Source organism: Schistocerca nitens, chromosome 3, assembly GCF_023898315.1.
Source record: "Schistocerca nitens isolate TAMUIC-IGC-003100 chromosome 3, iqSchNite1.1, whole genome shotgun sequence".
Lineage (NCBI taxonomy): Eukaryota > Metazoa > Arthropoda > Insecta > Orthoptera > Acrididae > Schistocerca > Schistocerca nitens.
The window spans coordinates 714865930-714892320 of record NC_064616.1 but is presented as its reverse complement, the minus strand read 5'-3'; the positions used below and the strand labels follow the sequence as shown (position 1 = coordinate 714892320).

The following is a 26391-nucleotide window of genomic DNA, read 5'->3' as shown; positions in this document are numbered from 1 at the left end:
TTAGAGTTTACAGCAAGAATTATTGTAGGATCCTGTTTGTACTCTGTACATAAGTCTTCATTCATACCTTTGGGAAGTCCTTCATTAAGGGGTGTATGTAGATGATAATTAGGTGGTTAGTGAAGAGGTGAACATTAAATTCAGATATCACTGGGTATAATTAGGTGGTTAGTGAAGACATGAACATCGCATTCAATAATCACTGGGTATGAGTCATCATTGCTTACATTATTGAATCATTATTGTGGTACGATCTATCATCAGCTTTCCTGTGCCATATATAATCTTGCTTTCTATGCTCAAAAGCTAGGCCATTAATATGCATACATTTCATACTGATAGTCTGCAGGATTTTTGTAGTATAAAATACATTACTACTATTGTAACCACCTTATCATGATCTGGATTATTGATTAGATGATTGGATGCAAAGTGAAGGTTATGTGTGTATGTGGGGAGGGGTCAGGTAAGGAGTGGGGCTAGTAACAGACAATAAAACAGAATTTTAAGTGTGTAGGATGAGTTACAGTATGAGGATAATCCCAAAAGTAAGGTCTCCTATTTTTTTATACGTACATAAACCTGTTTATTTCTACAGTGGTTTACATCAGTTAACAGCTTGAACATTTAGCTATTTTTGGACATAATCACCATTTCTGTCGATGCATTTTTGTAGATGCTGTGGCAGTTTTTGTATGCCCATGTCATACCAGCTCGCCGCCATGCTGTTCAGAAAGTTATGAACCTCTTCTTTCACGTTGTCGTCCGAGCTGAATCGCTGGGACCACAATTAATGCTGACAAGTACTGTGAGACTCCGAAAAAACTCAAACGGGGAATTCAGAATCGATGAGGAGGACTGTTGAGCAAGAATGTACACATTTTCCATGACAACGCTCGCCCACACATCGCTCGGCAAACCGTTGCTCTCCTGCAACAGTTTCAGTGGAACATAATCACCCACCCATCGTATAGTCCTGACTTGGAACCCAGTTCCCTAGGTTAAAAGAACATTTGGCCAGAAAGCGATTCAGCTCCGACGATGAGGTGAAAGAAAAGGTTCATAACTTTCTGAACAGCATGGCGGCGAGCTGGTATGACATGGGCATACAAAAACTGCCACAGCATCTACAAAAATGCTTCGACAGAAATGGTGATTATGTCAAAAAATAGCTAAATGTTAAAGCTGTAAACTTATGTAAACCATTGTAGCAATTAACAGGTCTACGTATTAATAAAAAAATAGACCTTACTTTTAGGATTACCCTCGTATATTGAGATATGAGAAACGATTCAAATAAAAAAGAACAGGTGAACATAAATTACATGTAATATAGAAAAACAAGGTCATAAAGGGAGGTATTGCACATTACGTAATATAACAGACAGTGAATTGCCAGTGTAGACTGATTGCCTGAGGCTACTCAATTGTATGACAAGTTTTATGATAATCATTGCAATTTACAAACATGAAATGTTTACATGAAATTTCTTGGGTCACTTATCTTTTTGTAGTGAAACTCTCACAAATTGTTGGGGAGAAACTAATGCTTGTAATAATATCATTCAGTATGATGCATAATCACATTGGCTTTCTAGATAGTACTATATGACCTTAGGAGAATGCTGCTGAAATTATATGAGGAATTAATCATCCTAAATGGCAATGTAGAGTAACGAGTAACGAGGCTCCGGTCTTCCAGACAAGACATGTTCTTAGCATGGTGGCATTCCATCATCATCGTATTATATATAAGAGGGAATATGTTTATAATGTTTTGATGGGAAGTTTAGTAATTTATGAAGATAAGGTTGATTACAAAAATCTGTTTATCATTAAAACTGATTATTTAGATATTTGTTAGACTTGGTGGGACTGCAGTGATAGGTTTCAGATTCATTGCCAAATATTTATCAGTTCACTTCTGTTTTCCATGTTGACATGCGCATTAGGTGCGACGGGGAGAAGAGAGCATCAAACATGACGGTGATGCTTTGATGAAAATAGAAGTGCTTGTGTCTGTCACAGTGTCTACCTATATGACATTAAAAGTGAGATTAATGTGCATCTCTTCACCTGTGCTGGCTGTGGTGGCCGAGCGGTTCTAGGTGCTTCAGTCTGGAACTGCGTGACTGCTACAGTCGCAGGTTTCAATCCTGCCTCAGGCATGGATGTGTGTGATGTCATTAGTTTAGTTAGGTTTAAGTAGTTGTAAGTTCTAGGGGACTGATGACCTCAGATTTTAAGTCCCATAGTGCTCAGAGCCATTTGAACCATCTTCACCTGTAGTTAAGGGTGGCTAGTGTAACTTTCACCCTTCCTGTCACTTCCTTCCTTGCATTTGTGTCTTGTAATCATGGCTGTGTAGTGAACTGGGTGGGGACTCAGAACTATTGGAAGGAGTTGCACTCTGTGGAGAGATGCCACAAAAGGCAAAATTAACCATCTTCAGTACCTACTATATTCCCAGTCGGACTTACTCGTTGGAGCAAGAATAACTAAATGTAAGTTGTTGAAATGAATTTTGTGAGATATATGCTGAGACAAACATAAAACCGTAAGGTAAGGAATGAAAGGAACACAATGGATGCAAATGTAAAGCTCATTCTACTGGAAGAACTCTGCTGAATCAAATTAAAGTGGTATGGTCCTATGAAATGGATGGAAGAAACCAGGATAGACAAGAAATTCCTTGAAATGACTATAAATGGGAAAAGACATGTTGGATAGCCAAGGAGAACATGGATTGACATTGTCAAGGAGGATGTCACTGAAAGTAGTCTCCTTGGGGACAGTATCCATGAGGAAGATCTGTACAAGGATAGAAAAAGTTGAATGATGCTTACCACAATCACCTGGAAAACTGAAGCTGTGACCTGATAGTGATGGTGATCAGTCTCACATGTTAATGTTTGTTCCTGTCAGACATAAGATTTTTCACAAATTCCGTATATGGTTATCTATATTAGAATATTTTGCATTTGGTTTTTATTGTTTACTTCACATGAAGATAAATTGACAAGATTCTTTATACCAGATTATCTGCTGTGTTTTGACAATCACTTTTTGTCACACAGTATTGATGTATGAAAATGTTAAGCAACTTCTAGATAGTATTGGACATATGTATGAACTATGAATAATGTTCACATCTGTGCCGAGAGAGACCAGACCAGAGTGGGGCAGGTGAATAGGGGTGGGAGGCAGTTGTGGTATGGAATTAAATCCTTTGTTCCCATGTGCATCTGCAAAGGATCAATTAGTCCCACGAATACAAGAAAATTATAATTTTCATTTCCATATCGAAGTGTCTCCTGTGTTGTCCTTGAATCCAGTATGATAAATGAAGAGGAAAGAGAGAGGCAAAATATCAGTGATGGACAGATATTATTGTTGCCTGGAGTGTGGACATACTCAGGATCCTTGTGGCGGAACTGGAACTTCTAGACTTAAAATCCACTAACATGTCTCATAATTGGCTGCATCCTCTAAAACAAGATGACATTGTTTGTATCAGACACACATTCCACTCTACATTATTCCCTTTTCCAGCATGTTTACAAGTCTTCATTATGCACACTCCATTTAAGACCCTGGATTATTTATCTGGTACTCTACATAATTATATCCCTATGAAGTTTGTTAAGAAATGTTACCTTCAGTTTTTCTTAAAAACCTTAATGCATTTAGTGGTTTTAGGTTACATTGTAATGATCCAGGGTCAAGTTGTGGGTGGAATTAAACATGATTTTGTTTTCTCAACTTGGAATGAATTACGTGTGCCAGTATTGACAGAACATTACCCACCCAAAATTTTTACCTCTGCTCCCTGGGATGCTGCATAGTGGGAAGAGGCCAAACAGAGTGAACACTTGTTACTACGTATTATAACCAAAGGAAACAGTGTGTGTTGAAGCCAGCTGGGATCCCTTTACGTCCTCTCTTGTTTTGCGATCTGCCTCCTTAAATTCATTTTATTTTCATTTTCGCCTAATTGCCATTAACATGTGTGAGTATAATATGTATTTCCATAAAAGAGAAAGGTTGGTGCTCAGTCTTAAGGAATGTACACCAGGTCTAATTTTGTGCTTAGTTTTGTGTATGTAATTAATTTCCTAATTTATGTTGACCATTCATAGTTAATAGCTTTGTTATGTAGTGAAATCATTAATTGTTTTGTGACTTAGATTCTGTTGTTGACTTATAAACAAATATAAATTGTGTACTAATTATAAATGTTTGGAAGAAGAACTACTAAAATTCTTAAAGTATTTATTAGGCTCTATTTGAAAACATTTTAGTAAAGCCAGCCCTTAATTAATTCCAAAATAATTACCAGGTTTGCCAAAAGTATTGTTTGGATGACTATATCTGTTAATTTCATTATTTAAACAAATAATTTGGCATAACCTTTGCAGTAGAAGAAACTATTAAAAAAGGAGGAGTTTTTCAGTGTATTCAGTTAATTGACTGAGTTATGTTTTAATTGTAATTTCTGTAACTTAAATATCAAACAATGTATAGTTTCAGTGCCTATTATTGTAATGATATATAAAGGACAAAGTTTTGGTCCCTACATAGCCAGTTCACAGCCGATGTTCAGACGGGAATTATGTGTTAGTTAAATTTATAAAAATGCATCAACTTAACAGTGGAATAAGTGTAACACAAATAGGCTATGTGTTAGATCAAGTAATGACAGTGATGTTCAATTTATTTGAGAAATAGTGTCACACGTACCTTATTATTCTACAAGAACTGTGAACTATGTGGTTAGGTTTTTACTGCTCATAGATGTTCAATGGCAAACTATTGTAGCAATATGCTGACGTTTGCCTATTAATGAGGCTTATCACATTTACCAATAGTGAACTGGCCATGTAACTGTGTAATATTGGGGGGTTGTGAACAGTGAAAGTAAAGAACTGTGAAACGCAACTGTCGGCTACATCATTTACATTAGTCAGTGTTGAACTTCCACCCCCCATTTTCAGCCAGTGTAACAATGCAGTACATTGACACCCAGTACTATCAACGAGGAAATAAAGCAGGTGAACGTACAAGTGCTGATGACGTTATCTATAAAATGACTATCCATGAAGATAAATTGGATTATGCAGAATTATGAACATTGTAAAATTGATCATAGCAAAAACTGCGTTAAGATTGTTCACTTTACAGCCAATGCTAACATTTGAAGCTTTTCATCATCCCATGCTTTTAAATTGTGGGTGACAGTGAAGTGACACTGCAGCTACTCAATTGCAGAATTTGTACAAAACTGTTCTGCTGTATTAGCAACAGTGAGCTCAGCTGTTAACCATTTTTCATACTGTAGGTCTATCTATTTGTTGTTCATGATATGGCTATCAAGATTACATCTTATTCAATATGCACATCTTTCAGAACCAAAAAGTTGCTCATAAATAGATACTCTATGTGCTGAATAATGTGCTTCTTTTCTTAAAGGATTAAATGATTATTACTCTCTTGACACAAAAAAGATTGTAGTTACATAAATTTTTCTTTGAAGTTGCTCTAAGAAACTCTGGATTTTATCTTCATAGGACTAGTTGAACCCCAGGACTGTTGCAATATTCTCATTTGTCTGGAATACTTTCTGCGGGACTATACAGCATTTTGATTTCTTGTCAGTCTCATTTTATGCAGAATTTACATTTTGGTTGATGTGAATGATTACGGATTATATTCCACTTTAAAGAAAATAAAAAGAGTAAACTTCAGAACAGAAAACAGGAAAATCTTCTAAAGGATTCAACATGGTAACTTTCCTGTAACATTTTACTGCCATTAACAATTATGTTAGAACTATTTGTTTGCTCCTTTCTACGTTTCTAAATTTGTGTTGGGGAATTTCATAGTTGTCAAGATTTTAGATCTTTCCTTGTTTGATACAGATTGTTAGTAATATTTTCATTATATTTCTCATCATTTTTGGCCTCTTCCAATTTTTTATGATCAATAACAGTTTCCATAACAGCATTTCTTATTTACATTGCAGGTGAGCAATCTTAACTTATACAGACTTGGACGGAGGAAAGTGTTTGGAGAAAGTATGATTGCTACAAAGTTTGAGCCTCATGATAACTGGTTGCCACCATGTTACTATGTTCCTCGTGAATTGGAACAAGCTCTTGTGGAAGCTGGTATTCCTGCTAGTCACTGGAACCGTGCTGATATACCTAACTTATTACCGTTGTCACGTGAGGAGATATGTGAGCTTGTTAGAGAACGCTGCAATCAGTTTCAGCGTTGTAGAGATTGTGATGAAGGTGAAGTGTCCATACGTGCAGAAGAGTATGACAGTGTTGATAAAATGCCGTGCTTCATTCCTTATAACCTGATAACACAACATAGTATTCCAGACAAGAGTGTAGCTGACTGTGTGGAAGCGCTTATTGGAGCATATCTCATTGCATGTGGGCCAAGAGGTGCCCTGCTTTTCATGGCATGGTTAGGAATTTGTGTTCTTCCAAGAGAAGAAATTATTTTGAAAAGCAGTGGTCCAAACCTCATTCCTGAGGAGAGACCGGTTGGTAGTTTAAAACCAGCATTTGTATGTGAAGACAGTGATGGGACTGCTGTCTGGAAGCAGGTATTATTATAGACTTTACATATTTATCACTTCACTTTAGGATACTTGTTTAGCTGAGTAATTTGATTAACAAGATGAAGTAAATGATTTCAATAAACATCCACAGAAAGAATAGTGTATTTGCAATAATTGAAGAGAACACTACAGTATTAATAAAAGGCTTTGACATCTAACAATACACCATTAAATTAGATTCTGTAACTTCCAGTATGTAGTTCCCAATTTCTTTGTGGTATGGGTTTGTAAAATAATGTTTCATACAATATAGTACTATACTGTTCACGGCATATTAATTTGTTTATTACATACAGGTGAGATATGGCACACTGCAGTCACCTCCATCACCACTTCTCAGGAATGTCTCAAATCCAGAGCGGAAGTTGGAAGCCTTACTTGATGGATATGATGTATTTGAACAAAAAATTCAGTATAAATTTCGTGATAGGAGTTACTTGCTACAGTCACTCACACATGCTTCCTACTCACCAAACAGACTTACAGATTGTTACCAAAGGCTTGAATTCCTTGGAGATGCTGTTCTGGGTAATATATTTTGGCTTTATCTGAAGTGTAAGGAATTTTAATTTAGTTCTTAATCTCAAGTTATTCTCTTCAACGTGATCATATGAGAATCAGAAAACATCCATTTCCTTGCATATTTCATGTAACACACAATAATTAATTTTGTGTGTGTGTGTGTGTGTGTGTGTGTGTGTGTGTGTGTGTGTGTGTGTTTTTCCTCATAACTGTAGATTTTAATCATCTGTCAAATATGATAAGGAAATAATTATTCTCTTAGGTCAGAAAATAGATACAAGCAGTGGCCATGCTGAATGTTAAAATATTTGTATCAATGCAGCTTTGTAACTCTGAACATACTCAACTATTTGATTTTAATGACATAAAGAAGCAGAAACACACTTATCTTTGAGTGATTCAGAAGTAATACAGCAGTACAAATTACTATGTATAAATTGCACAAACTGTACTTCATTTGATTTTTAACAGTAATGTAGCACCCTGAGGGTAGGACACTAGTGGGTGGTGGTTCGAGGTCATGAGGTTGACAGAGCAAAATGTAGGAATGTGGATAACGCTGAATCAGAGATTAGATGCCTGTCTGAATCCTGGAGGTATTACTAAGAAAAATATTAAAGCACCAACAAACATTTATTGTCCACAAAATACGACAGTTGAGATACTGACATTTGGGTGGCCAGTGATGGCTGGGCTGGAGGAAGTCGGCCACCGCAGTATGCTTGAGTCAGCATAGGTTTGCTGCCAGTAGTGGTGCCAACTCAGCTACAATGACAACACGAGGCTGGCAACCTTGCCTATGTTAGCATACAGTCACACCCATGCCAAGTGAGGCTACACACACCTTCTGGAAGATGATGGCCAGGGCTCCTGTGACCCTGTCATATACTACACATGAGGAAGTCATCTACTAACTGTGCTCAGAGTACAAGAAGTCATGCAGAGAAGTGCTGTGGCCATGCACTAGGAGAGAGACCAGCAGCATCAAAGTCTGCCACAGTAATGAGAGGTGAGAGGCAGCAGTGACACGCCTCCACGATGATGAATAATAATCTGGTAGCAGGCTCTGCTAGTTAAGCTTCCAGAAGGCATGCGGGATGGTGACAGCCATAGCTCCCAATCAGTCTTGACTCATGGTTGGTGTTGCAGCTCACGGGATTTACTGCTCCAAAGATGATGTAAAGCAACTAAATGAGCAGAGAATCGACTGTTGTAGGCCTCCTGTCCTGGCTGGACAGCTGCAGAACTGAATAGAACTCTGCCAGAACATAAGTAGTATTTGTGAAGGATGGGCTCATGGGTCCAACTGCTGTGAGGCTGCAATGACATCATTCACCATTCTTTTCTTGTGCGGGCAGCTGCTGAAATGTATCCCAACTTCACCTTTCATGTAGTGGGCGTATTATGCAGTCATTGTGCTGAATAGTTGTTATTGTGTCCTGCTTCAGCTTTCTTGTGACACTTTGTGCAGTCACCATTATGACAATATCTCTCTGTTGCCTTGATGCTATTCAGTTACATTGCTGGATAGGGTGCTCAGCTCATTCTGTGTTTGCTGCTGCACAACGAGCAGTCCTTTCATGCTGGGATTCCACCTGGCCATTGACCCATTTTGCCTTGACACTTGTGTCAATTGGGAAGGTCTTTTAATTTCTTCTGGCTGCACCAAGCATACTATTATGCTGTACTACAATCCCCCAGTCTTTAAGAAATCCCACTCAAATTTCCCTGAGGTGCCTCTGAAATAGTCTTAACATACATGCACAGAATACAATTACATACAATGGTCGTGGTTCCTCTCATTCTGTCTAGTTCAAATCACATGGTTACTGAATTATGCTCTTGATTCTAAAACCTTATTTTATTATACACTGTTCAGGGAAGTCATATTCGTACAAGGGCACATCTCCTCTGATTTACTGTTTATACACTAATACAATCATTTTTCACACACCACTCACAATCGCACTATAATTCACAATCTCATGTACTGTTCCTCACTTAACATAATTCATTACCCTAATTCTTTCTTATTTATTCTTACTTCTATTAGCAAACCTCTTGACTGGTATTTGACATGCTGGGGGTTCTGGAAGGGGTACAGTTTTTCACTTACAATAGATGTAGGCCACACAAAACATAACCAGAACCACCATAGTGCTAAAAAGTGTGATACTTACAGTGTATGCTCAGCCATTGCTTCTCACAATTCTGTTGTGTGTGTTGAAATATTTGCTCCATAATGAATTGTCCCTTTTCCAGTGCTATGAATTCATCTATAGAATGTAAGTGGTCTGGTTTGAACGTCTCATTTCGGAAGGTTAGGTTTTGGCTGCTAACACATGTATCAGTTTTTCCATCCCACACAAAAAGTAGCATATGTTGGTTTTGTGACAGTCATTCCAGTGACAGTGACAGGGGGATGGAATGTTGCACCTGCTATGACACAGGTTGTGGCAATAAAATTTCCCTCTCACATTTGGCTACTTTTGTCATATACTAAACAGTTGTACATCACATGCCTGCACACTAGTCTGAAGGGTCCTAGTCAAGCTGACAGTAAGAATCTCACTTTGGCAGCCCTGACATTATTGCATAGGTTTCTTTCTGTTGTGGCACCAGTAACACTTCTTGTGACTTTACTTGTACCAATTTACCCATAGCGTTTGCATCATTTCCTTCCTGCTTTCAAAAAAGTGTGCATATTCCAGTGTCTTAGACATAGAGCTTGACAGGTACCCTGTGTCATTATCATTATAACACTATCAAAGCAGAAGAAACCAGAAACATAACATACCATAATAACGAGACATGTGGCATACCTCAAATGTATCATAACCGTGACACACACAATATAAAGTATCTCACATATTGCTGATGACACCACTTCACAAATCTATGCCACTCAGTCATTCTGCCATGTGGTCTAAACATATACAACATGTCTAGTATTTCTTTATCATGGACTTTCTATCTCTCTTATTTTTCTTCTGCACTGGTGAAGACACTGGCACTTTCAGCAAAGTGTCTACTGCTCCTTCAAACTCCAGTCTACACCTGCTTTACATAGCTTCTTGAACACATCATCCAATCATTGTATGTGCTCCTCCATGATTTTAGAAAACACAAATATATCTTCAAGATAAATTGTGCGCTGTTTTGGTTTTAATCCTCTAAGTATTGCATCAAACAACCTTTGGAAAATGGCTTGCGCATTCTTGAGACCAAACAGCATTCTGTGATGTTGGTAATGACCCAATGGGACCATAAATATGGTCTTGTTCCATCTTCTGTAATTACTTCCAAATGGTGAGAACCACTTTTGAAATCCATCATAAATTACACTGATCCAACTTGTTGAGAATGTCAGTTATGGTTGGTGCTAGTATTTGCATTCAGATACCTGTAGTCACAACAAAAAAATCTATGCTTTCTTGTACCATGCAATGACTTTTTGATGACAATGATAAGAACTGTACCCCATGGGCTATCACTATGTTCAGTAATGCTATCAGTCAATTGCTAGTCGATAAATTCCTCCATTATTGCTTGCTGATGGTCCTCTGTATGGTTTTCTATATTCTGGAGCATCATTATCTGTTGGTATTTTCTGTTCTGTGGCTGGTGTTACTGGTAACGACATCCCAGCAGGGTAAACAGCTCCGTAAATCACAATAACAAAGCTTCCACCGCTGTTCTAACTCTTCCTTCTAAATGTTTCACGTTGTCACGTAATGGAGATACCTTGATGGTTTGCTCATGGCAAAGGTCTCCAGCAGACCAATCCAAATCATCCTCCTCTAGGATATCTAAGTTGGCAGCTAGTACACCATTTGACTGAGTTACCTTGCCCATGCCAAAATTATCTATCCTCGCCAGAACCATATAATCACCATCTGTTTCTCTTTCTCTTACATGTACTGAACTTCTACATACAAAACAGTGTGACTTATCTAGCTCATCATTGCATTCTATTGGCTCTACAACACACAATACTTCACTTTGTAAATCAGTACCCACACTTAGGCAGGCTAACTTTCCTGTGCCTCTTGGTACTTTCCCATGGGACTTGATCTTCAGTGCATGCATCTGCAGTTTATTTGGTAACACCTTCATGATTGGTGAACCTTGCAGTGATGTAGCACTTGCAGTAGACGCGCCCAGTGGAAACGATGTTCCAGTGAGTTCGATTGTATACTGTGAAAGGTCAATTTCTGCATGATGCTTATCCAGAAAGTAAAGTCTTTGGGTTGCACAATACTCCTTACTGACATGTTGCAACACTTCCACATTCTCCTGAAATCCTATTATTCCAATGCTAAAATTGAGCAGTGTTGCCTCTCCAATGGTGTCATGTCATTGTTGGCTACCCCACGTGACCTATATCGTGGATGAGGTCTATATAGGTTCAGACTAATGACTAATATGTGAGCCCCTGTGTCCATCAAAAATTAATGTTCCTTTCCTCTTACTATGCCCAACAAGCAGCGTTCTGTTTTTGCATATGTTTTTGCAGTATTTCATTTTACGAGGAATGCTGTACAACAGTTGAGGCATTCCCTTTGTTATGTAATATATGCTTGTCCCGATGTTGTCTATGCTGTATCCTACTTTGACAGTCACACTTCTGGTGCCCTACTTCCCCACATTTGTAACACTGAAGTTGCTGGCATTGCTTTTGAATGTGGCCCATATGCACATGCCATAACATTTTACCTCTGTGGGGAACCTAATAGCAGCAACAAAATTACATGGCTTTTCCATTCTGACCATTTTAGATATATCAGCTAATAGTCTCTGTGAGAAGTGAAGAAATAGGTGAATTCAACAAGGGTTTTTGCCTCTTCTGACACAGATGTACTTTACCACTCTTGGCTTGTAAGGTGTCTACCTGATTTTGTAACATGACATTACTTTCTAACAATGCATCTACTTGCACCTTCAGAAGCTCAACTGCTTCATGCATTATTGCCACATGTATTTCCAGGATTTGTGTCACCTCCATCTGACAAATATAAGGGGCGTTCAAGAAGGTACAAAGCTGAGGCATAATTGCAGCCATTCACCATCTTGTGTCACAGTGGGACAAGTGTCTCAACAGCCAGGGTCAATACTTCTAACTTACAGGTACTGGTTTCTGTAATTATTCCTTCGGCTCGTTTCTTTTTGAACGCCCCTTATACACAAATTGTGAGGGATTACTGCTGCAAGTATACAGCTAGAGACACTCCAAAATTAATCTTCATGCCGTATCATGGCCCAACGAGATTCAGAACATTGCTGTGCATCATGGCCAACCGTTGTACAAGTATCACATGTAACTGGCACTACATCATGCAAAGCAACATTGGATCAGGTAAATTATAATCTTGACATCTAACAGGTTAACCTTCCAATAGGCATGTGTATGTGTCAGATATGCAGCGACAATGTTTGTTACCTTTTCTTGGAAAGCGGTAAGGAGGGAAATCCCCCCTTTGTTCTGGCCTCCTCATTTGACCCTACCCTACATCCTGACCGCTGCACGCTATGATAAACAGCAAGCTAGTAACATGTGTTTCTTATCTGAGGAATACATGCAACCCTCTGTGTGAGTTTTTAACTTTTCATTTTCCATTATTTATTGTTAAGTGTTTAATGCTTATTAGTAATTTAAAGTAGTGTACATTGTGAATTTGTGTGTGTCTTGAATCAACAATGAAATTAAACTGTGTGTCAGATACGCGTGACCTTCAATGCTTGCGTCATGTTATTTATTCAGTTTTGTTTCATATTTATTTCCTAGGTACTGTTGGGGACAGAGAAATGTGTAATTTAAACAATACTTTGGATGTTGAAGCTGTGATAAATGCAATTCTGCATGATACCGATGATGAGGATGATCAGGACAACAGTTTTGTAGAGGACAGTGACATTGATGATGAAGAGCACATATCGGAAAGAGATGGAGATTCTGATATGGAAATGAGTGCTCAGACCAGCTCAGAAGACGATGAAGATGAGAGCACCAAATTAACATTTCAAACTATTCAAAGGAAAAGTAAAAATTTAATCAAGGTTTGGTCGTGGCAAAAAAAGCCAAGAAACAGGCATAGGTGAGGTTAACAAAATATTTTTCTTCATCTGCCCAGAGTAATTGGACCTGTGAAAAACATGACTAATATTCTATATTCATGGAAATGCCTCATCTCTGACACAATGATTCAACATATTGTAGAAAATACCATGAAATTTATTCTTAGAATACAAAATAACTATTCTTGTTCAAGGGACGCTCAACAGACAGATACAGTGGAAATGAAAGCCTTATTCAGGCTGCTTTATCTTGCTGGGTTGTACCACGTGAATCGTCTGAATCTCGACAACTTATGGCAGATGGATGACTTCCTAACCATCACGAGTATAAAAAGATTTTGGTTCTTAATGTGATCTATTTGTTTTAATGACGTGGAAACAATAGAAGAACAAAGAAAAATTGACTTCCTATAAGAATTATTTTTGAAGAATTCGTTGGGAACTGCCAAAAATGCTATTCACTTGGTGAAAATGTCACAATCAATGAAAAACTTGAGGCTTTTTCTGGGGGAGATGCGTTTTCATACAATATATGCCCCCCCCCCCCCCAAAAAAAGAAAAAAAAAGCAAATATGGCATAAAAATTTATGCTTTAGTCGACTCTCAGCTATTTTATACATATAATATGGAAATGTACTCAGGAACCCAACCAGAAGGTCCATTTAGTGAAAGCAATAAACCTTCTGACGTTATGAAAAGGTGAGCAGCACCCATTTTCTACAGTGGGAGAAATATCACGGCCAACAATTGGCTTACAGATTACGATTTGGCAAAGGAATTGGCATAAAAAAGGCACATTATGTTAAAATAAGCCTCAAATTCATCAATAATTCACAGTGACCAGAAAGTGAGAGCCCTGCTCAAATCTGTTTGGTTTTCGCAAAGAGGCAACACTTGTTTCATACGTGCCAAAAAAGAACAAGAATGTTTTGTTGGCATCCAGCCTTCACAATGATGGATCAAAAGAAACTAGAAATTATAACTTTTTATAATCACAAAAAAGGAGGTGTTCACACTGTCAACAAACTTTGTGGGTCTTTCAGTGCTGCGAGAAACAAAACGATGGCCTCTGGTGGTGTTTTTTTTAACGTTGCTGCCCTAAATTCATTTATAATCTTGAAAGGAAACACCAGCAATAATCTCAAGAGAAGAAAATATCTCAGATATCTTTCAAACAGACTTGTGCAGTAACATGTAAAAAGGAGAAGTAAAGTTTTAAATCTGTTGCACACAGATGATGAGCACCAACAGCAACAAAGAAGAGGAGAAGAAGATCAGTGTCAGGACCCTCTGAAGAAAAGATATAGGCCATGTTTAGTCAGTAAGAAAACAAGAATCACCTGTTTCAAATGTGAAATATGTGGACAGTTTATTTGTTTACAGCATTCAAAAAATCTTCACAATGATTGTATTTCAATTTCTAAATAACCACATGTTTCAAATATGAGATATATAGACGCTATGTTTTGTTTACATCATTCAAGAAATGTTTGCATTGATTGTATTTCAATATCTAAATAACTTTAGTATATTGAGAAACCAAAATTTCAGGCATAATCCTGTATAAATTTGACATTCATACACGGAAAGTAAGTATCAGTACTTCGAGAAGCTGTGGGGAGAAAATGTGTGTTTTGAAACATAACTTTATTTTCACATAAATTTTTTATCTTGCTTTTGTTTGTATAACCTATGAATAATACCTAATATTGCTTTTATGATAAAAATTTAGTGTTTAAAAAGACATAAAGTTTATTAACAACAAGTGGTATCTGCGAGATACGTGCGACCGTCCTTGTCAGACAAGAAGGCATGCCTTTTGGAAGGTTAAAAGTGCCACTCTCTATAGTTGCCTTTAAATTTTGATAGGTCAGCAGGCTCCTGCAGCTTCACAAAAGTCACTTGTGTATTTCGGTGAATGTCTCGCCTAGCATACATGGCCATAACACACAAAACAAAAGGACAGTGGAAGATGCACTCATAGGTGAGGCTACAGTTGGAACACTGCAGCCAGCTAAACCTCCAGTGTCAGATGCTGTCCTACACCAACACTCCTGACACCTAATGAAGTGCCCTCAGAGTAGAATGCTACAGTGAGTGGTGGTTTGAAGTCAGGAGGTCAGTGGAGCACCACCCAAGAATCTTGGTAATGCCATCTCTGAGGGAAATGCCTGTCTGAAGCCTGTAGACATTATTAAAGTAGTATTAAGGCATCAAACGTTTGTTGTTACATTTATTGTCCACAAAATACAACAATTGAGATACTGATGTTTGCAAGACCTGTGCTAGCAGGGTTGGAGGAAGTCTATCACCATGGTACGCACTAGTCAGCATAGGCTCACTGCCACCTGTGGTGCCAACTCAGCTACAGTGACAACATGAGGCTGGCCACCTTGCCTGTGATAGCATACAGCCATGCCCAAGCCAAGTGAGGCTGCACATACCTCCAGCAGATGATGGTCAGGGCTCTCATGACCATGTTGTAGACTACATATAGGGAAGGCATTGACTAGCTCAGCTCTGACTATGCAAAGTCATGCAGAGAAGTACTGTGACCTCAGTGTAGAGGAGAAACCGATAGCATTGATGTCTGCCACAGGAACAAGGGGTGGGTGGCAGCAATATCAAACCTCCACATAGCAGATGATGATCTGCTATTTAAGCCCCCAGGAGGCCTGCTGGATGGTGGCAGCCACAGCTCCTCATCAGTCTTGACCCTGTAGCTCACAGCATCTTAAGTCCCTCCAGACTGGACCTGCTGCTCTGTAGAAGATGTAAGGCTACTAGATGAGTAGAGGATTGACTGGCTTAGGCCTCCCTTCCCAGCTGGATGGCTACAAAACTAAATAGAACTCCACCAGAACAGAAGCAGTATTTATGAGGGAGGGGCTTGTGTGCACTGCTAGTGCACATCATCCGGCCTGCTTTTCTTGTTCAGTCAGCAGCTGAAAGATGTCCAAAATCTGCTGTTCAGGAGTGGTAGTGGGTGTATTGTGCAGAGTTAGTGTGCTGAATAGTTTTTATTGCATCCGACTTAGACCTTCTTGCAACACTTTGTGCATTCACCATTATGATTATATCTCTCTGTCGCAATGATTTCGTCAGCTTGGGTACCCAGCTATTTCAGTGTGTTGCAATAACTTCCATGTTTGCTGCTGCTCCATCACTAGTCTCACTGGAATTTCTCATGGCCAGTGACCCATTTTGCACTACACCTTATACTGCCAGGGAAGACCTTTGAAGTTTTTCTGCTTGCACCAAGTATACTATTCTGCCGTACTAAAGTAATTTTGCATTGGCAGGACTGACTGTAGACCTCTGGTACATAGCCGAGTGGAGGGTCTGAATCAGAGCCTCTAATGGTTCTCTGACTGTTTAGGCTGCAGATTCCTCAATTTGCACCATAGGAGGGTGCGGTTTCAGGTTCTGCTTAATAGGTTAGGGGTCCATTACACAGGTAGCGAGGGCTGTATGGAGTGGAGTGGACAGTTTTTTAGGTTAGAGGGTCTCAAAAACTACTGAAAGAGCCTCAGTCTCAAAGGGTGCAGGGCAAACGAGGATGAGGGTAGTCTTGGGAACAATTGGTATTGTAGTTGTAAAGTGTCATTGCCATACTGGGAGGGAACCAGAACTCCAAGCATTAATAGAAAGCACTGAAACTCAAATCATTATAGGTACTAAAAGCTGGCTAAAGCCGGAGTTAAGTTTAATTGAAATTTTTACAAAGGACATAATGGTGTTCAGAGAAGATGGATTAAATACAGTTGGAGCTGGAGTGCTTACTGCTGTTAGAAGTTGTTCACTTTGTAGTGAAGCGAAAGGGAATTGTTCCTTTTAGTATGGATAGAGGCTATACCTGAAAACCAAAATAAATTAATAATTGGTTTCTTTTACCAACCCCTCTACTTATATGATACACTTCCTGAACAGCTGAAAGAAAACTTGAGTCCCATTTCAAATAGGTACCCCTCTCATACAATTTTAATTAGTGGTGGCTTCAGTTTACCCTTGACATGTTGGCAAAAATACTTGTTTAAAGTGGGGTGGTCATGAAACATCATCCAAAATCATACTGAATACTTTCACTGAAAATTAATTTGAACAGTTAGTTCAAAAGCCCACTTGAGATGTGAGTGATTGGGAAAACATAACTGACCTCATAGCAGCAAATATTCATGACCAAATAGGGAGTCACGTATAATAGAAGTGATATCTGGCATTCCACAAGGAAATGTTACGGGCCCCTGCTCTTCCTAATGGGTATAAATGATATAGGAGGCAATTTGAGCAGCCCTCTTGGATTGTTTGCAAATGTTGCTGTCATTTACTATCTAGTAATGTCACCAGAAGATCAGTGCAAACTGCAAAATCATTTGGACAACATACCTGTATCTGCATGGTGTGAAAGGTGGCAATTGGCTCTAAATAATGAAAAGTGTGAGGTCATTCACATGAACACAATAAGAAGTCCATTAAATTTTGGTTGCACAATAAATCACACAGACCTAAGTATTCAAGTAAGTACTTACAAATTACAGTTATGAATAACTTAGATTGGAATTATGTTTTGAGGAAACTGTTTTGTTGGCAGAACACTTCGAACAGTGCTTAACAACTCACAAGCAGAGACCTTATGGAGTAGGATTTAGCCCTGCTGCGGTGACACCTTTCTGCCCGCTTCAGCTATTACCTCTGTGTGGTGCAGGTTTTGCAGGGCACGGCTAGCCCATCTCACAATCCTTTTGCATACATACTGCTATAACGTGCACGTCACCACATTGCTCTTACCACCAAGCAGTAGCTAATGCAACTTTCCACAGGGGTTTCTTACAAATGCGTACAAGTTTCACTTAAGACTAGGTAGCAATGCTACATTGCCCCCTCTGCCAGTAAGACCCACATCCTCGGGTCTTGCACAAGATTGGTTCTCCATTGTAAATTACTTCAACCATCGATTTACAAAATAAAATGCACTCCCAAGATTATACTTAGCTAAATATACATTTCTTATACTACATTAGACTCTATGGCTGCTTGTTTGAACTTTTTCAGCATGTCTATTGCTTAATGTAACTGAACCCACTGCACTTCTTTGCCCCTTACATGGCTTTCTGTATGCTTCCTGTTTTCCTTAAGGGTAACAAATTCTTTTCTTTATTAAAAAAAATACTCTACATCTCACACTTGGGGAATCCAGTGTACTGGAACCTGTATTACCCATGAATCAGGTTGTTGAATGGCTCTTCATCTCAAGTTAAAGCTATGCAAAACAAAATCAGAGTCACCTTGGCACTTGGATGTGCAACACACTATATCAGGGTTACCCATCATCTACCATCCTGATACTGTTAAATGCGCTGCATTAGTTGCTCAGCAGTGATCTGCCCATCCTGTGCCGCTATCATCTGATTCAGAGAGTGAACTAAACTTGGTTTTTTGGTATCACTTATTAATGTAAGGTTATGTTTAGGAAACATCTCCAAAGGTTTGTCTGTCCAGTATAGCTGCAGTTGTGTTACATTTAAGTGATTAATTCCCATTATTGTAGCTGATAAATAAAATGGTGGTCCTGTAATATCACATATGCTTCCATTAATTAACAAACCACTACCACTTAGCTCCATGCATTTCACTCCATGAGCTACCCTTGGTCATAACAAGTTGCCACCATCACTACTATATCGTTATACACCCAGTATACCCCATATAGATGCACTTACTATAAGTATGCCTTCAGTTCCATTGCCTGTTTGTGGCATGGTTGACCATCTGCCTTGCCCCTGAGCAATTGCATGACATGCGTTTCCTCCCTCTGTATCTCACAAGTAGGACATACAGCTGTATCTCATGAGTAGGATATACAGTGACTGCCCCATTTTGCATTGTTGTAGTTCTCTCTCTGCCATTACCACATGCCAGTCCCCATCTTCAGTTATCATTTCTAACCTTGCCAGATAGTTGTGTACTGTGTAACACCTAAATGATGTGTGTATGTCTGCCACTGAAATGCACAACTGTGCACTATCCATTATCACTTTCATAGTTCCCCCGTGATAGTACTAAGGCAGGTGTTAACTGTTAGGCTCTGGTATTAACTGTAGTTTCAGCAATAGTTCTTTCTCCATCTTTCTAAATTCCTTCAGATATTGTTTGCGTGACAGTACCACCAGACTCAATTGGCTATGCAGTGACTGATGAATGGCTTCCTACAAGCTCATTAATTCCACTCTTGTGTCCCAGACACTATCCTCTAGTAATTGCCAAAACCTTATTAGCATTATCCTCACATCCAATGCTTTCATTTGTGCTTGAATTCCCTGTAAATCCCTGTTTAGAATACTAGTAGATGCTCTGGCAGAATCCAATACTTCCCTAGTTAGTTGTCAAAGCACATGTGCATCGTTCAGCTCGCCGCTCTCCAAACTCGCAAACTGTGTGGAATGCCACTCTACAGTCTCTCTATTCCCTTCTGCTAACTCTCTCGTGGCTTCCTCTGTCCTGTTTAGCTCACGCAGGTCATTTGCATCAACTGTCCCAAAAAACTGCCTTGACTATCCTTCCACCAACATGTAATCATGCTCTTTTCTTCCTGCTTCCTTTACACCCTGAATTTGTTCCGTCGACCATGCATATGCTATGAGCAAATTCTTGTAATCCCCTTGACACCTTCCTAAGTACTCCATTACTGTGCACTGGCTGTTGTTAACCCGAGAATACCTCTTCCAGTATTCTTATTCATTCTGTAGTTCCCATACGTTAAATGCCGATCTTAGTGTCCATCTGCAACTGGACAAAACCGAAACTCATCCGTCCAGGTGATGATCTTGAGGACAGGGAGCATTATCATTTCCCCTCCTCCAGAAGCCTGCTGTCTCTGGTCAGCATCTCTCACACAAAAATTAAATATAATCCTTACTCTAGCATATGCCTGTGATTGTACACAACACTACTTTAACAATCCACACAAAACAAATTGCAAGAATCATGATAAAACATAAGACACATCGACTGTCTCCTTGGCCTTAAAGAATACGAGATACAAGATGCATGGTTCTCCTCCTCCTCCTCCTCCTTCTTCTCCTCCTTCTCCTCCTGTTGCTGACTCTTCTGCTCCTTATTTTTTTTTCTCTCTTCCTTGAGTCTACAGGTATTCCTCTTGGGATCAGTTCTGATGCTCCCTTGAACTTTTATGTCAGACATGTACAGTCGTTGACCTTGTTGGCAATTGTAGCTTCACATTTACAGCTGATGTGGTTTCAATTACATGGTATAGCATGTGATATCATGTCATGAACGTTTTTGTTTCTCCTTCGTGACTATATGGACTTGACAACATCACCCACTAGACCACCTTGTGTGGCCCCCCTTGTGTTGAGGTAAAGTTCACATGTACTTCACTGACACCCCTGCCCCTCCAATGCCTTGGTGTTTGCTTTTTAGACTCTATTCCAAACTTCTCTCTCCATTCCTGCAAACTCTTGGACTAATTCTCCATTCATGTTCCCTTCAACTTAATTATATCAATCGACGGCAATACCTTTTTACGATACATCACCTCAAATGGCAACAACCCTGTGCTAGTGCATACTTTCAAATTATACGCACTCATCAAAATAGATAAATATGTATCCCAGTCCATATGGATGAAGTTGATGTAATCCTTCTGATTGTTCGATGAACCCACTCTGTCCTTCTGTTTGACTGGGGATCAAGCGGACTAGTTCTTAATTTTTTCACTTTTGACAACTAACGTGACTCTTTTATCAGGTCCAACATGAAGTTCGTCCCTTTATCCATTATTATTGTGCTTGGCATCCCAAAGTTCAACATCCATGTAATCACCAACACTTGTGTGACTGTGACTGCTTCTGGTCTGGCATCGTTACCATCTCAGTAAAACGGGAGAAACATTCCATTACAGTCAGCATGAAACAGTTAACTGCTGGAGTTTGGTTAAACCATCGTAATACGTCCAGCCCAATAAACTGTAATAGTTTTGTTGCTTCTAGTGGTCTCTGTGACAGTAACATACTGATTGACATAGCTTTTCCTTCTTTTCCAGAAGTACTTTTCTGCCACCCTATGATTCATTGCTCTTCACCCACTACGGCTAGATAAAACATGATCGTGCCTCTCTATAACCATCTCTTCCTTGAACTTTGCTGGTACTACCACTTGTGATCCCAGTCAAGCCTCGTTACTTAACAATCCATCACACATGCTGAGCTGCTTACATTCTCCATCAGACTCTGTGTTGCTTTCCACTCAGCAAGTTATTGATACTGTTCTTGTATCACTGCTACCTTTGTGCTCAGTGTGTCTGCATTTCCTTGTTTCTTCTCCAGTTTGTTGATTACTTTGTAATCAAATTCACTGAGTTTTAATGCCCATCTTGTAAGTCTAGCAGATGGGTCCTTCAAACCTAGTAACCACTTCAAAGCAACATGATCAGTCACTACTTTAAATTTTCTCATGGAACAAACAGTTACATTGTCCAGATGCACTAAACATTGATGGGGCTGTAATCCCTTCAGTACTCCATCTGAAATGTTGTGCTTCATTTTTCAAGCCAAGCAGCATCCTCCTACATTGATAATGTCCACAAAGTACTGAAAAAGCAATCTTTGTTCTATCCTCTGCAATCGCCTCCAACTGATGGTAACCACTCCTCACATCCATCATCAAAAAATATTGGCACTGTCAAAGATTATCAATTGTTTCTGTGGTGTTTGGAATGGGTAAGTATCTGTGGTTGTCTTACTGTTCAAATGGTGTGTGGCGTTCCCACCTGCTTTTAATTCTTCGGTTGTTGATTGCCCTCGGTGTCGACATACTGCGTTGCTACGCTGGCTGAAAAATGTGGTGTGGATTCCGACACACACTACTGTAAATCATGTTGCTGACAAGTGCACAGTTGTGTGTCACAGTACTTTAATTTCAATGTTCACAACCCCGCCAATAATACATAGTTAACGGCCAGTGCACTATTGTTTAACTTTTGATAAGCCTCATTAATAGTTTGTAGGCAAACCTCCACATACTGCTACAATAGTTTCCTGTTGAACGTCTACGGGCAGTAAAATCTAACTACAAACTTCACAGTTCCTGAAGAATAATCAGGTACATATGGAGCAGACACTGTCACTGTTTTTACACATAGCCTAATTGTTTAACACTTATTCCACAGTTAATTTGCAACATTGTTGTTGTTCTAACCAGCACAGGTTACTCGTCAGAAACTCAGCTGTGGACTGACTGTCTCATGACCAAGAATTGGGCCCTTATATGTCATCACAATAATTGGTACTGAAACTACACATTGTTCGAAGTTAAATTTGCAGAAATTACAATTAAAACTTAACTCACTCACTTAACTGAATATATTGAAAAATTGCGTCTTTTTAACAGTTTCTTCTGCTACGAGGTTTGGGCTGAATTATTTGTTTAAATCATGAAATTAACAAATATAGTAACGCAAACAATACTTCTGACAAAACTGTTAATTACTTTGGAATTAATGAAGGGCTGGTTTTGCTAAGCTAAATAGATACTTCAAGATTACCAGTATTTCGCCTTCCAAATGTTTACAATTATTACAGAATTTATATTTGTTTATATGTCAACAATAGAATTTAAGTTACAAAACAATCACTGATTTCACCCTATAACTAGGAATAGTCAAAATAAATTATAAAATCAATTACATCCATAAAACTAAGCAGATGGTGAGCTCAGGCCTGTGAGCAGCAAGTACTGTTCCCCCACCATCATCACAAGGAACAGGTTGATGAGTTGTGTGGAGACGTGTGTAAATGAGGAAATCAGATGTGAGGGAAGTGCTTTGAGGAATCTACACTGTCTTAATTTCTCCTGTCACATTGCAGATCACATTTCAACCTGCAGATCAGTACGAATTGGGTACTGGAAGTTTTTTTTCATTTTCCCATTCAGTTGCACTAGGAATCCTGGTTTATTTTCCAACACACCTGGTGCTCCCTCTGTAGACATATATAGATTAGTAAATCCCATGACAGACTATATTTTCTACACTTTTTTCAATGCCCCTAAGAATGTCACATCCATTTGTGTGCCTGTGATATCTATACTTTCATAAAGTGCTGAAGAATGTGTAACAAACACTTTACAAATTTCTGGAAGCTGGCCCTGAATGTCTGCCATAATTTGTGTGGGACATAAGAGTTTGATAACAACACCACACAAAACTCTTCTACCGGAACTGGACATAAATGTTGAGGCCAAGTATTCTTTAGTAAATCACCATTTGTGAAAGAATGTAAGTTCACCATTTGTGAAAAAGTGTAAGGACTTTGCTAAAAGTAGTATAGTTTTGTACCTCATCTGAATGGCACAGTCACCTTACTTTTCTGTCTCTTCTTCCTCCACCTCTTCAGAGAGCTTCTTTTTAAGCTTTTTTAAAAGTATTTGTCCACACTACAGACCTTCACATTTTCCATTTGCAAATTCTTTTACATGGTAAGGCATTTAGTACCTTTGTAAAATGAAATTAGCGAATAGATTCAGTGTCTTATAATACAATAAACATTTTGTATACCCATATTTTTGTATAGAGAAATAATATTCCTCATTCTGTGAATTGAAAAGCGAAAACATTGTCAGTGTTTCACAGTGCTAACTCATCATTGCTGCTCTTAAATGACACCGCTGTCAAAACTGACCCTCAGCTATTTAATAGTTGGTGCTTCTCCCATGTTGTCATGAGCACATGGTGTGTGTGCATTTCTCTACACACGAAGATAATGCAATTTGTCTGCTTGCGAGGAAGAGTGTGTGCAGGCATGTGTAGTCATGCTCAAAATCAGTGAGGTGTTAAGCCTTGTCTAACCCTAAAATCATGCTGTAGCCTTCACATACATGAGACACCACTTCTATACCCTGCTTAATTTAGGCTGACTCCCATAGCTTCTCTACATCTACATCTACATGATTACTCTGCTATTCACAATAAAGTGCCTGGCAGAGGGTTCAATGAACCACCTTCAAGCTGTCTCTCTACCATTCCACTCTCGAACGGCGCCTGGGAAAAACGAGCACTTAAATTTTTCTGTGTGACCCCTGATTTCTCTTATTTTATTGTGATGATCATTTCTCCCTATGTTGGTGGGTGCCAACAGAATGTTTTCACAATCAGAGGAGAAAACTGGTGATTGAAATTTCATGAGAAGATCCCATCGCAATGAAAAATGCCTTTGTTTTAATGATTTCCACCCCAATTCACGTATCATGTCTGTGGCACTATCTCCCCTACTTTGCAATAATACAAAATGAGCTGCCCTTCTTTGTATTTTTTCGATGTCATCCATCAGTCTCATCTAATGCGGATCCAACACCGCACAGCAATACTTCAGAACAGGACGGACAAGCATGGTGAAGCAGTCTCTTTAGTAGACCTGTTGAACCTTCTAACTGTTCTGCCAATGAATCGCAGTCTTTGGTTGGCTCTATCCACGACATTATCCATATGATTGTTCCAATTTAGGGTATTTGTAATTGTAATCCCTAAGTATTTAGTTGAATTTACAACCTTCAGATGTGTGTGACTTATCGCGTAATCGAAATTTAGCAGATTCCTTTAGTACTCATGTGAATAACTCCACACTTTTCTTTATTCAGGGTCAATTGCCACTTTTCGCACCATACAGATATCTTTCTAAATCATTTTGCAATTCGTTTAGGTCATCTGATGACTTTACAAGACAGTAAATGACAGCATCATCTGCAAACAATCTGAGACGTCTACTGAGATTGTCTCCTATGTTGTTAATATAGATCAGGAACAATAGATGGTCTTTAACCCTTCCTCGGGGAATGCTGGATATTATTTCTGTTTTACTCGATGACTTTCTGTCTATTACTACAAACTGTGACTTTTCTGACAAGAAATCACGAATCCAGTCACACAACTGAGGCAATAATCCATAGGCGCACAGTTTGGTTAGAAGACGCTTGTGTGGAACGGTGTTGAAAGCCTTCTGGAAATCTAAAAATATGGAATCAATATGACATCCTCTGTCGATAGCGCTCATTACTTCATGAGTATAGAGAGAGAGTTGTGTTTCGCAAGAACGATATTTTCTGAATCCGTGCTGACTATGTGTCAATAAATCGTTTTCTTTGAGGTACTTCATAATGTTTGTATAAAGTATATGTTCCAAAACCGTACTGCAAATCGACATCAGTGATATGGGCCTGTAATTCAATGTATTACTCTTACTTCTCTTTTTGGGTATTGGTGTGACTTGAGCAATTTTCCAGTCTTTAGGTACAGATCTTTCTGTGAGCGAACAGAACAACCCTTAGCTGACAACACTACCATGCTTATTTCTTATGCCTAATTCAGCCACTTCGACTCCCTGCATTGTCTTGCATATGGCCAAAATGATGACATGTAAAACAGACAACTGCCACAGACTTGGCACAAGGGGCAAAATGCGCAAGTAAACTACACTATGCTCATCACATGGACTCTGATGACTGATCCTTACTATCACTCCTAAATTGGCGGATGTCCACCAGTTCTTCTGGCCTCACAAAAGTAACTTTGCAGTTACAATGACCCTTCATTTTTGATGCCATGTCTGTCACAAAACACAAACAACAGTTTCACTCACCCCACAGTGAAGGCACTGTAGGTTGCAGGGGTATGCTCCAATGTCCACTGGTGGTGTGACATCAATGCTTCTGACAGCACTCTGATGGGGGTGGCATGACCTGTGGCACCACTTGGCACGAACTACGTTTTGGCCTGTGAGGGCAGTGGGCTGGTGGGACCCAGTGGTACACTGGTGATTGAGAAAAACACTTTATTACTTTTAGTTACACATTTCTCCAGTGTGAATGTGAGGCAGACATGCCTCACTGTAGCATGGCAGACTGACGATGGTCAGTTGGACGGCTTGCCTCCACTGAGTGGGATGGTACACGTGTCAGCGCCTTGCAGTGCTGACATCAGGACAGGCAGCAAGCCGGCAGCCCTTCAGTAGGCCATGGCTGTGATGTCAACAGCATGCTTCCTCTTCTTGCTGTGTCTGCCTTCTGTTGTTGAACGCCCACACCCTGTTGGCTCAGATGCATCTTGTGTCTGCTGTGGTGAAGGGAAGATTGCTTTGCACAGGACATAACCC

General features: G+C 39.3%; 1 protein-coding gene across 1 annotated transcript in view; it reads left to right on the top strand.

Annotated features, from left to right (window-relative positions):
- Positions 1-26391, top strand: part of LOC126249733 (endoribonuclease Dcr-1-like) — a 284524-nt gene that overhangs the window by 248338 nt on the left and 9795 nt on the right. Inside the window, exons 21-22 of the mRNA XM_049951411.1 lie at positions 6023-6616; positions 6928-7159. Of these exons, the coding sequence (XP_049807368.1) occupies positions 6023-6616; positions 6928-7159 (826 nt within the window). The remainder of the gene's footprint in view (positions 1-6022; positions 6617-6927; positions 7160-26391) is intronic.